General features: G+C 36.0%; 2 protein-coding genes across 3 annotated transcripts in view; one reads left to right on the plus strand and one right to left on the minus strand.

The window, feature by feature from the left end:
* Positions 1-13,730, minus strand: part of Sha (shavenoid) — a 58,678-nt gene that overhangs the window by 32,951 nt on the left and 11,997 nt on the right. Inside the window, exon 2 of one of the 2 annotated variants that reach the window (XM_021326493.3) lies at positions 13,542-13,575. The exons of the other annotated variant lie outside the window; for it this stretch is intronic. The gene's annotated coding sequence lies outside the window, so the exon portion shown is untranslated. The remainder of the gene's footprint in view (positions 1-13,541; positions 13,576-13,730) is intronic. 2 annotated transcript variants of the gene reach the window in all.
* LOC135117900 (uncharacterized) lies at positions 2,153-3,584 on the plus strand. Its single transcript, XM_064038332.1, has one exon. The coding sequence runs from the start codon at positions 2,265-2,267 to the stop codon at positions 3,186-3,188; it is 924 nt and encodes a 307-aa protein (XP_063894402.1). The 5' UTR covers positions 2,153-2,264; the 3' UTR covers positions 3,189-3,584.

The following is a 13,730-nucleotide window of genomic DNA, read 5'->3' on the forward strand; positions in this document are numbered from 1 at the left end:
TTAGCTATAATTTCTTTTATCAACAACAGTAAAGCAAAAAGCTTAGCACTTGTAATCCTAGACTATTATCTAGCCTCTTACGGTAGTCAATAATTTCACCTCAACATTTTTGTAGTAAGTAGTGACTTGCGCAAATAGTGTTTATGTTTTCTTTCTTTCTCTAGACAACTACTCACGTATTCCTATATCCACGTGTGACTGTGAACTGTATAAACTGTATAAAGCAGGGCTATAAAACACGATATAAATACATTCTCATCGCTGCACTGTGTCAAGACACCGTAAAAAGGCGAGCAATGCAAACACGTAGCACTGTGAAAGTATTCTCGTTTCCATTAAAGAAGTATTAAGCATTGCCTTGGCTCGGGGAAAGCCGAGATAGTTTCATATCGCCACAAATGCCACAATCATAATGACATAATGGTAATGTAGACGACATAAGGTGTCCAGGCATTCGTGTGAGCAAACGGCACTTTTATTTGCAATTTGCAGCAATTCCCAGTCTGTCGCAGAGCACTTGATCGGACCGTAATTGCGCTTGACGAGGCAATCGAAGACTTGGCAGGAGTTAGGAATGGACTCCAAGAGTTATCGCGACACGCCAACCAAAGTTCACTTTAGAATTAGAAAAACTTTCTTGATGACAAAATATTACACAGAAGTTATGATCGTGTAATATTTCATTTTTATTCATAGTAGAAAATAAACAATTCATAGGTTGTATCATAACAATGCTTCTTCACTTACATTTCACTGATCGTTAAATAAAAATAAAATATTTATGAAGTAGTAGCGATATACCTACAAAGTTTTACTTGAAGAATATTTAACGGCGCTATAACCAAAGTTAAATTAAAGATTAAATCGTTTTCTGTTATATTGTTATGTTTAAAACTTCAAGTGCTTCAATGCTGAAACAATGAATATGAAATAGTTTTAGGTACCTACATAGTTCAATGTAAAAAAAACTGCAAGCGTTTTCTAGTAGGTAGTCACTATAAAATGTTAATGAAATGCCTAGAAAAACCATTAATTATTGTTCGTTTGTCACACAGGGTAACTTGTTCACAGGAAGAACATCTAACAATGTGCTCCGGCGCATCTTATACTTATAAGAAAGTGTCATTAATCAATGGCAAGGGTATCTCCGTAATATGAATCTTTAATCGAATCGGCAAAAAATTTACTCAATATAACCCAGTAAAACAGCTTAACCAACATTGCTGTAAGTACTTAATTTTATCATTCTCGTTAATCAAACGGCAATCATAGATCCATTAATGTGATTTCATTATTAGAGAACAATTATACCAGGAAAGTTGGTCGCAGTACCTTAAGAAATGACTTCTGACCTCCATTGCTATTGACCACCTCCGGACAAGCGGGTACACACTCGAAACTAGCTGACTCATTGTCGGCTCATATAAAGCTTTAAGTCGTTTGTGCCCTGTGTCTTATAAATATGACAAACCTGACAGGTGGTGACAGAATTTTATGCTGTACCATACTGTTTGACTGTCACGCTTCTAATTCGTTTTGGTTGAGTCTGATCATATCTAAAATTGGAAGCAAGAAAGCATAAGTTTCATCGCAGTGGCGGCGTAGCATCGGGTGGCACCCGGGGCGGACTACCTATTGAGCACTCCCAAATACAACAAAAATAATCACGTAGTAACTAGAATTTTTTGGGTTTTAGGACACAATTGAACCCAAACATGCCTTTGTTATTTAAGCCGCGAGCGTAGCGAGCGCGAAATTTTTGATTTTCGGAACTCAACACTACCCAAAGAAGTTTGAAAAAAAAACCGTAAAGTGAAGAAGCCGCGAGCAGAGCGAGCGCGAAATTTTAGATTTTTGGGGCGCAAAGATACTTAAAGAAATAAGAAAAAACCAGTGTAAAGTGAAAGGCGCGAGCGCAGCGAGCGCGAAATTTTTGGAGATTTTGACCACAACAGTACTCAAACATGTCTGAAAAAAATTACTGCAAAGTGAAGAAGAAAATTTTTCAGTTTTGGAACCCTAGGTACTCAAACAAGTTTGAAAAAAAAGTACTGTAGAGTGAACAAGCTGCGAGCGTAGCGAGCGCGAAATTTTTTTAGTTTTGGGGCACAAAAGTCCTCCGCAGCTTACAAATAGCACCTAAACCTCACTCTCCGGTGGACACTCAGTCGTACAGTACGCGCTGCTTGCTGCTCCGAGCAAATAAATAGATCGCCAACCTTTTGCATACTTCTTTCGAACTTTTTTCTAGTAGTGCTTTTACAATGAAAACGTGTGCAGTGTGTAATGTGAGATTCAACGATGGCGTTCAATGTGGAAGCTGTAAAAAACACCTGGATTTTGAATGTGCAAATATATCCGAAGCTGGATGGAGAAAGCTGGGTGCTACAAGGATGGCACAGTGGAAGTGCTTAGCCTGTAAAACTTCGTCTCCAGCCGTACCAACTTCTGATCAAGCTTCCCTTGAAACCATCCTCAGTGAGATACGGGATATGAAACGCCAACTGATTAATTTGCCGACACTAATCGATGACATCAAGGTTATTAAGGAGGAGCTATCCGATCTGAAGTCGACATGTGAGGGAACCAGTGGCAAACTTGAAGAATTCGATTTAAGAATTGCTGAAGTCGAAAATAAAGTCTCAGAGATTGACAAGATGCAAGAGACTATTAATGATCTTCAAACAGAATTATCCAGAGCTAAGTTCGAAATTGCATCATTTGACCAGCGCTCCCGGTTAAATAATATCGAAATTAAGGGTGTTCCTATAAAGAAAGGTGAAAATTTATTCTCGATTATTGATGCGATTGGCCGGAAAGTGAACTATAGTTGCCCCAAAACCCTGATTAATTACGTCTCGAGGGTGCCCATTTTCAATTCAAACGAAAAACTTATTGTCGTGGGCTTCTTGAACAGATACGTCAAGGAGGACTTTATAGCGGCCGCAAGAGCAGTAAAGGACCTGTGCACAACCGACATTGGATTTCAAGGCACATCTCGGCGCGTATTTGTCAATGATCATCTTAGTGTAGAATATAAGAAGCTACTGAGTAAAACCAAAACTATTGCCAAAGAAAAAAACTACGAATTTATTTGGGTGAAACATGGTAAAATTCACGTACTCAAAAACACCAATTCAAAGGTTTTAATAGTAAGGAAAGAATCTGATTTAAACAAAATTGCTTAATATGTTATTTATACTACATTATACAATCATCGCTACCACTTTGCTTTGTCATAATTCATGTCACTATACTAAGTTGTTACAAATTGTTTAGCACCTCTGCTACACTAATGAACCGGTTACCATTCTCTTGTTCGTTAGTAAAAATTCCACTAAGTTGCTTATCGCGCTGTATACTTCAATGCGTCAAAACTAAAAATATGCTTAACTCTTTCTCACCTGTACGATCCATACGTTATTGCTTGTTTGCTCACACAGTTGTTTACCACAATATTACCCTCACGCTAATTAAACTATTGGTCATTTGCTTACAACAAACATATTTCTTTTTTTTTGTCTTCAACATTGTATCGATTATTCATATGCTTTTTAAACGACTTTTATTGCTATTTTGTAATGGTTTCTTTTTTGTTATTGATTTGATGCGTAATGGCAACTAATGCGAATGTAAGCTTATACGGCCTAAACATATTCTATCAGAATGTTCGTGGTTTACGAACTAAATCCGATATATTCTATCGTCAGATGGCAGCTTGTACATACGATATTATTATTCTCACGGAGACGTGGCTGTTGGATGGAGTTTTGAACTCAGAGTTTTTTGATGAAAGGTATATTGTGTGGCGTAGGGACAGGGATTATATTTTAACTGGTCAATCGCGCGGTGGTGGGGTGTTAATAGCTACTCGTCGAGAATTGTCAGTTACATGTCAACAACATTTTCAATCAACTGCTGAAGATCTCTGGATAAGTATGCATTTGAAGGACTTTAATACACGTAAGTATATTAACTTACATCTTTGTGGAATTTATCTTTGTAAACAAAACCGTGGTCTTTCTTTTTCTTCACAGTTAACGAACTTTCTGTCCAAATTAAATACATCTGTTATTGATAACTGTCCTGATAAATTTCTTGTTATTGGCGACTTCAACATGAGTGGAATAAATTGGGTCTCATCTGATGGCATATCGTTCGTCCCATCAAATCTTAAAAGTAGTGATGAAGTATTATTTGGCGATGAGTTATGTACTATAGATTTTAGTCAATATAATGGTGTGACTAACAAACACGGCAAAATACTCGACTTAGTACTTTCCAACGTGGCAGTCGGCGTCTGTGAATGTTTAAGCCCGTTGGTACCAATCGATGATTATCACCCGGCATTGCAGATTACAGTAGATCTTGTCGAAACGCCTCCTCTTGAGAGAGCATCACGTTTACAATTCTTATATGATAGGGGTGACTATGATTCTCTTAACCGCGATATTTCTAAGACTGACTGGGATAATGAATTTTCAGTAAGGTCAATTGACGATTCGGTAAGCTTTTTCAACAGCATAATTTATAACCTCCAACTTAAATATATTCCCCAGAAACTTTTCCGCAACAAATCGTATCCGACCTGGTATAGTTCTTCATTAATTAAAATCATAAAGGAGAAACATAAATACTTTAAAAAATTTAAAACCTATGGTAATATAGCTGACGAACAAACCTTTAAACTTCTTCGCGAAAGGGTAAAATCATTGGAAAGTCAATGTTACTCTAATTACTTAAAACTTACCGAAACGTCTATAGAAAACAACCCTAAACATTTTTGGACATTTGTTAAAAAACGTCATAACACGAATGCGATCCCGAGCTCGTTCAATTATAAAAATGAAACACTGCGCACTGGTGAATCTATTTGTGAGGCTTTTGCAAAGTATTTTCACTCGACTTTTTTAGATCCCAACCTCGATCGTGATGGTGCTAGCTCTCCTTTTGCTCATGTTACGGAACCATCAAACCCTTCATCCGATATCAGTTGTATCACGGTAGACACAGAAGATATTATCAACATGCTTCGAAAATTGGATATGTCAAAAGCGCCAGGACCGGATAACATCTCATCCAAGCTTCTAGTACGCTGTGCTGCAACTATTGCATATCCTATTTCAATTTTATTTAAGAAATCTTTATCTTCTTGTATTGTCCCCCACATGTGGAAGTCGGCATATATATCGCCAATACATAAGAAAGGAGTCAAAACAGAAATTGCAAATTATAGACCGATATCCAAACTGTGTACTATCGCCAAGATGTTCGAACGTATAGTATACAACCAAGTTTATTCGGCTCTAAAATTATCATTTAGTCCTTTCCAACACGGTTTTCTCAAAGGTAGATCCACGGTTACTAATCTTGTACTGCTAAACAATTACATCACAGACGCAATGGATCATGGTGGGCAGGTTGATGTCATTTACACAGATTATAGTAAATGTTTTGACCGGATCGACCATTCCATCCTATTACGGAAGTTAGAGGGGATCGGTATACGCGGTGACTTACTCAGATGGTTTTCATCTTACATAGAAAACAGGTCACAGGCTGTAGTATTAAATAACTACATTTCTAGCTGGGTTTCAGTCCCTAGTGGTGTCCCCCAGGGCTCCCTGCTCGGTCCGTTATTATTTATTATTTACGTAAATGACATCGATTCCTGCTTCACTTCATCCAAATTATTGTGCTTTGCTGATGATATGAAGATATACGCAACTATATCTTCAACAGCGGACATGTCAGCACTTCAAAAAGATTTACAGAGTCTTCAAAATTATTGTAAAAATAACAAGCTTGACCTGAACCCCAGCAAATGCTCTGTTGTGACATATTCTCGTGGAAGATCGGTTCTAACCACAACGTACACTCTAGGTGGTCAGGTCTTACCCAGATGTGATACTATTCGTGATCTGGGAGTGCATCACGATTACAAACTAAGCTTTGATAAGCATGTCGATGCTATCGTTGCTAAAGCGTCTAAGTCTCTGGGTTTCGTTATGCGATTATCTAAGTGCTTCACAAAAGCCAAAACTTTAAAAATTCTTTACTGTACTTATGTTAGAAGCCACTTGGAATATGCATCTGAAATATGGAACCCCTGCTATCACAAATACATTGACCGCATTGAGCGTATCCAAAAAAGATTTATAAAATTCTTATGCTATCATCAAAGAGTACCGTATCAATCAGTTAACTATCCCAATCTCTGTAAAAAATTTCATCTTTTACCACTGGCTAATCGACGTGACATCTCTGACTGTATATTTTTATTGAAAGCGGTTCAAGGTGATATAAATTGTTTTGAAATTTTATCGTCTTTCTATTTTAATGTGCCAAGTAAATCTAAAAGGTTCAATCCACCGCTAAGCGTACCATTATCAAATACAAATTACAGGCAAAATTCTTATTTTGTGCGTGTGTGTAGATATTTTAATAAGGTGTGTAAGCAGTTTGACTTCGACATATTTAAAACAAGTGTGACTTCGGTGAAAAAGAGTTTAGCATTGAATTTCTTTAAAAATTAAATTAATTTTTCCCATTTCTCAATTCAATTTCTAATACATAACATTTCCCTCAAAAAATCCTGTAGCAAAGTTATTGGTTTTGCGGTTTTTTAATTATTGTTTTTTGTTTTTGCTCAGGCGTTATAAGCAGTGTGTTGAGTTTGTTCTACTGTCCTTTTTATGTTAAACTAGTTTTAGAAGTGAAGACTTGTAATTGGCTGTCAGTTAGTCACACAATTAACTATTATATGTACTTAGCTGTAAGTCTTCCATACTCATAAATAAATAAAAATAAAAATAAATAAATAAACTGCTTAGAAATATCCACCGTAAAGAGAATTTTCTAATTGTTGGTTTGGGAACTCTCTTTAACTCAGAATTAAGCACATATAAAAAGAAACCGTGACCGAAGCGAGCGTCAGTTGTTTTTGCTACTTCGGGGCTTTAGCTTTTTGTTAGATCGAGGACTCAAAAAGTAAGCGCAGAAGAAATTATAAATTAATAAAAAACCGCGAGCGAAGCGAGCGGATTTTTTTTCTAACTTTGAGAAATTAATGTAAGTAATCAGGTAAAAGAAAAAATACAAGAGAGGGGTGACAGTCGGATTGAGAAGGGTGACACCCCTGTCAGTACTGTTGTAGTTTTGTTTAAAATTTGTATAACGCGCAGTAAATGGTAGCGAATCTAGGCTTGACTAGTCCCTTCTGCCAGCACCATCCTGGTCATGCAGATATGTGCCGACCAAGATGGCACCCCCCGAGACGTGGCACCCGGGGCGGACCGCCCCCTCCGCCCCCCCCTTACGCCGCTACTGTTTCATCGTTTGCGGAAGTATCATTTGTAACGATTCGAGCCATTTTTAGCAAGTTCGTGCTAAGTCACTGATTTCTATTTTGACGGATGTAGTCTCTACCATGACAGTGGATGATTCGATAATCAAGAAATCAAAGTCGGATTTCAAAGAAACTGGATTATCTAATCGATACTTAGGCAAGTTCTGTTCTCTGTCATTAAAAGATGAATGTAGTGGAATTTTCTGTCAAGTGAGGCCTAAAATTACCCAGAAAAGCGCTTCTTTACAAGCTGCTGATTACTAAGGAAATGTGAGACAAGCATATAATAACAGTTCTACATATGCGGCCGAAGCTTCTCTAGTAGCCATTTCCTTTGCCGCCTCGTGCAATGAGACAGGGTTGCATGTTACTCAATTATTGTCTGCGGCAGATGGGTGATGTGAAAAACCGCATACCGCAGAGTCGTCGGGCACTCGGCGCGTGCGTCATCCGCGATCCATGATACGCCGACCACATCAAACGCGCATTAGGTGCAAAAACGCGTGATTTTTTCATAGAATTTCTGCTTTGTTGTAACTTGCGATTACGATATAATTGTCGTGTATTACAGAGAAATATTGATTGATGCGAATTCCATTTTAGGTTTAAAATCATTAAATTGCTTTATGATTCCTTCAAGCCTTTTTGAGTTTTTGTACGCTTTGTTATAGTCTTACACTTATGGTATCGTGAGGAATACTCCTAAACAGGAAAAAATATTTATGCATTCTATTGAATGGAACGCGCGATTGTCGGCACATCGTCGCTACAACAGATGTGTACGACATTGATCGCGTGCGCAGCCCGTGCGGGGATAATGCCGGCCATTTGCGGTTGGACACAGCTTTATATCCAGCAATACCTTTGTGGCGTAATGGTCAGCACTGTACTTAATGGAGGATGTACAAGCGCCTTAAACGATTCGAGACGCTCTGTTTACTGAAAAAAGTACAAAAAGGAATGTTGCGTGTTAAGAAGAAAGTAAAATGGCACCTGGAGATTGTCATTTGTTTTTTAGAACGTCTAGATATCAAGTGTTGTTTATTTTGTATTGACGCAGAATGCTTTATCGATTAGTTGGAAATGTTATTAGAATATTAAGTGCCATTTGCTTTGTTTAAAGTAAATAGGCAGTTAATTATTTATAGCTCCGAGATATCGTGTGGCTGGGCTAATATTGACAACGGAAAAACCATTGAATCTTCACAAGAAGTTTTATATTATTCATACTTATTCTAAACACAGATTAAACTCTCTTCATTCAATTTGTAAATACTTAAACTTCTCTTGAACTCTTAGAATCAACATACATATTCAGATAGGATGCAGTTATTTGAAAGTTATTGAAAACTTTACTTAATACTTTTACGAGTTGACTGATGCCTGACGACTTAGCTAAACGACCTCTAGTAGGTAAGTGATTTTGCAAACTATTGGTTAGTATCGCTAGATCGGATCAATCTATGTTTAGGATATTCTGATAGAAATTGCGACATAAATGAATTTATAAGCGGTTTACCTTTCCTCATTTAATTTTATTGCTTCTATTGCGACACTTCTTTCATCTTGCTAGTAATGTCAGATGTGGTACTGTAGGATATTTGTGTAAGCTGTCGCGATCATTAGTTCGAATCGTTAGTTTTGGCCAAGGACAGGACGACGTAGGGCGACAAATTTTAAATCTGTGCTTACGATACTACAATAATCGTAAATTAGTTTTTAATGTCAAATAATGAAGCCATTAGTAAAAGACCTCCATATAAAATGTTAACATTGTTGAGTCTCCGTACCTTGACTAAATAGTGCCTACGTTAATTGTATGTTTACGATCCTATAAAGTAATATTACTAGGTATAGGTTGACCTACTGTTTTATGCTTTACTAAATAATGTAAAACATAAGTTCCTATACTAGATGAATCCGACGTCCGATGTTAGTTATGACGACAAAACGTATCAGGTGAAAAAGTCTGTGTTATAAAGATTGAGGGTAACATCGACATCGCCGATAAACATCCGCCCTATTTGTCAAAGACAGTTGTGCAAATAAATGGTTTTCCTTTCTTTCAAAGAGCTTAAATAAAAAATCATAAAAAAACCTTTCCTGTAAGAACTTCGCCTTTCAGTAAAGTCTCTAAATAGAGTTCCCTGCCCTTTCTTCTCCATGATCTGATTTGGACCTTCAAATCAGTTCATGTCAGACCTTTTATTATGAGACCATAGTGCAAAAAGATTAATTAAAAACATAGAAGCTCATTCCCAATGTACGAAGCCAGATACAACCTATAATAGTAGTAGAGTACCTATAACATTTTTGATGAGGCATTTAGTTCCACCTTTAAAAGCCAGTATAAAGCAGTTAGCAACTTTGTCATAATACGCCTTTACGATTTTTATTACACATGATGGTATTTATAAGTTTATGGTGTCCATAAAACGATGCAACTGAACTCTTGGATAGTAGCCGTACACAAGTTATGGTCTGATTAATTAATTGCTATAATTTGCTGGTCTACTGCAGTGGTCTTGTTGCTAACTGCAGTTATAATGAGCTTCCGAAACTTCATCTTGATTTTAATTACCTATTATATCGCTAGGCCTAAATCATAAGGCACGAATGCAAACAGCTACTTTATAGAAGTATGCAGCAAACATTGAGATAAGAAGGCATTAGGTATTGAGCTAAATTTTACTCTATCTACAAGTATCGGATAAGTTTATTTTTTAAATCTTAGTTTCATTGTAGGTAGCACATATTTATTCAAGGTCAAACCGGCAAAAATGTGTTTAGATAATCATTAAATAGGACTGAAACACCATCACAAAAGTACCATACCTATCCTATTCTCATCTAAGACTTATCATATAATTGTTAACAGCAGCTAAGCAACTAATTACCGCGCCAGTGGCGTGCAACTCGCGTACTTATTAAAATAATACACTAGTACAAGGTAGCTTAGGATCATTAGATGTATCCTCAGCATTATGTCTTGTTACATGATCAAGTACACAACTTGTTTTAGCGGCTTTTCTTGTAACTAGGAAGATATAGTTAAAAATCTGTGGTTTGCACTAGGTAGATTTTTTGGACGGGTTACCTACTTGTGGTTAAGATTCTTAAATCAAATATTTATCTTAAAGGTTTTTATTTCCTTTTGACGTATTGATTCTTAAGATGCGTCAGAAGCTAATACTTAGTGCACGGTTCCAAAGAGTTGTCATAAGGAAAAGAATTGTCTATATATTCTAAAGACACTCTTTCCAATAGTGATAAGTAATAAGTATAAGGAAGGAGATAACTAAATTCACAAACACTTCTCAAGTTCTGTGAACCTATAAATTTAGTTTAGACGCAATAGACCACAGACAAATTAAAATTGGAGAATAAAGATGTAAAAATGGATCCTTAAATAACGCAGCCTTAATAAGAAACTACGTAGGTATATATAACTAAAGCAAAACTAAGTTACAACGAGACGTTATTCTTAGAAGAACAGGTCTGCCTAGGTGTTCATTCAAGCATAATTCCAACATTTTATACATTCATCGCACTTCAATATTGATCTAGCACGGTGAATAATTATCTACAACTAATTAGAAATGTGAAGTCCGGATTCCTCACGCTAACAAACACTATTCAACTATTTGTCTTTACAATATTTATTTAAGCCAAAAGACATCTTATTTTAGAAGTAATGAGGAAACAAAAATAATTCTCGTTTATAGATAGGTATAACGTCACATAAGATAGATAATATGGAATCTAAAGACAGGCTGCACCGATCCCAAATAAAATAGGGATAAGATCAGGAGGATGATTATAACAATGAGGTTTAATTTATAACAATAAACACTATACCAATTTAAGGTCCGGTGATCATGAAAAATACACCTAAATAAAGAAGTCTAAGAAGTCTTGCTTCTTAATTTGAAGTGCCTATGAAACTGCAGCTAAGCTAAGCTTACTTCAACGGACCCACACGAAGCATATTCCAAAAGATTACAGTGTTCACGATGATTCAAAGCCGCATATATTGACCTATCATTTCACAGGCTGAACAATAAGGCAGCGGTTACACGGTCGTATTAATGGAAGTGCTTGTCAGACACGTAAAGCTTAGGCCTCGCTTTGTTACTAGCTTTTCATTAGTCACTTGCAATTAGCTATTTACTTAATTGACGCTATCTAGATACGTGATAGCTTTCGAATAAAGGATGACGGAATTCTGAACGTTCTGCGTTGCCTTTTGATTGTGAGATAGTCAGGAATTTTATATTGTGTACAAATGTCAGAGTAACTGTCTGTATTAGTGAGACGCGTGACTATGAGGCCTAGGTTTTGTTCTCAGATCGGTTATTATTACAAAAATATTGTTTCGATCTTCGAAGACCTGGTAGATTGTGTGGTCGATGGCTCGATCTCTCACCACTCGTAAATACAATACAAATTGATTATTTATTACAGTTTACGGTAAAATATGTCTCAATTGTCTTAATTAGTGAATAAACTTGAAACGGTTAGACCTCACTTGTATCAAGGAGATACCGTAACTTTTCAGGATGACCTATTCAGATAAATCAGAATCAATTTGTTCGTCGAGTGCATTACACACTCCAACTTCTATATTGATGGCTGATCAGTAAAGCAGACGGGTTTATAATACTGCGATCGGTCATCAGGCCAAGTATAACCGGATAGTGAAAATAATCATAAATATGGCTATATGGATATTGAAATATTAAATGGTGTAGTAAGGAAAACATGTAACTCCTATCTTCAAACTTTACGAGCACCCTGAGATGTATCCTTTGTGATTTTCAAAATCCGCAATTTTAGAGATATCTTATATAATCTTACATACACATATTCCTAAAGTGTCAGTGTTTGATGGAGTAGATATCAGGAATATGTGTATCCGCGTTTAGGCTGTCTAGCTGTGTGAAAGAATTCCAATTTAAAAGATGTGTCAACTAATTACTGGCTAATAGCCAATAAACAACAACATAGCTGTGTATAAACGGTACAAACATCTTACAGAAAAAAATGTTATTAAAAAGACATTTCGGTACACACACTAGGTACAATTAGAACGGGATTAGAACACAAATCACAGTATTGGCAGACCTGTCACACGTTTATCACTTTAGATGATTCTAGATTCAAGATAGAATCGTATGTCATTTAAATTCCCAACATTCTATGTTCTCGCATATCTATGGGATCGCTTCTTGTCATTTTCCGTTCTGTCATAACGTATTATATGGAAACTGGTTGCGAGATGTAATGTGCTACATTCGTAATGTGATGTTTATGAATTGTACGTATCGTACTATCGTTTATGTAACATTAATCATAGATATTTGCATGTTTTTATGAAGTGAGGTTAAGAAATGATGATCGTGCTGCTAAAAGTGTGATTATTTGACATCAGAAGCACTAAAATGGTTTCTTATTTTTATAAAATAAAATATCCTAATAAAATTCATTGATGAAGAAATTGAAAGTCGATATTTCTAATTACAGGTCCCATTAATAACATTGAGCTCATCCGTTCTTCCAGTCGTAACATTAATTAGTACCACCGCTATAAAACTATAGAAAGTGACAGTGCCAATATTTAAAATTGGCAACATTTAAGCAAGGTAACCGAAAGTGGTTCAATTTAGTTTTATCAAAATATTCAGAATAAAATGTCAAGGTTTTGTAAAATAATATAAAAATTTTACGTCTTCCATTCCATTTGTTGATCGTAGTAGGATTTGTGAATTAAGTTTGGCAATCAATAATAAATCCTATTAAAGGCAAATGCGTTTTATAGCTAAACGGATAAAATGATCAATTAATTTTAGATTGTCTAACGTCCTTTAATATCTGAGAACATGATTACATAATAAAAATTCGTCATTCATTTCATCAGTGCCATTTACCTGTGACAAAAGAGTATATAACATCTGTAATTATTTATTAGAAAGATAATGACCAGAGACAAGAACAGTCTCTTCAGACGCACGTTTCTATCTTATCTGCATAACTTGGCTATCACCGAGGCGTGATAAACGCCCGCGACGCTGCTTCATCGGATTATTATTACAATCTATAGCATTGTTAATGCGATCCGATGTTCAATATTTATTACTAAGATGTATCTCTTTCGAATTAAGTTATTATTAAGTTAGAATAAGTCTAGACTCACCTTATGCATTCATCTTGCAGGGTTTGATTTTCAACTGTAACAGAGAATAGACAAAATGAAATAAGGTTCTAACTGTATATTTAAATAAAGAACACGAAAAGTAAACATCAATTGCTAATTGAATTTGGAATCTTTTTTCCTGGTATTCATCGTTTTTATTTCGAATTTGGAACGGACGCTGCCTCCTTT

The sequence above is a fragment of the Helicoverpa armigera genome, chromosome 15 (genome assembly GCF_030705265.1).
Source record: "Helicoverpa armigera isolate CAAS_96S chromosome 15, ASM3070526v1, whole genome shotgun sequence".
Lineage (NCBI taxonomy): Eukaryota > Metazoa > Arthropoda > Insecta > Lepidoptera > Noctuidae > Helicoverpa > Helicoverpa armigera.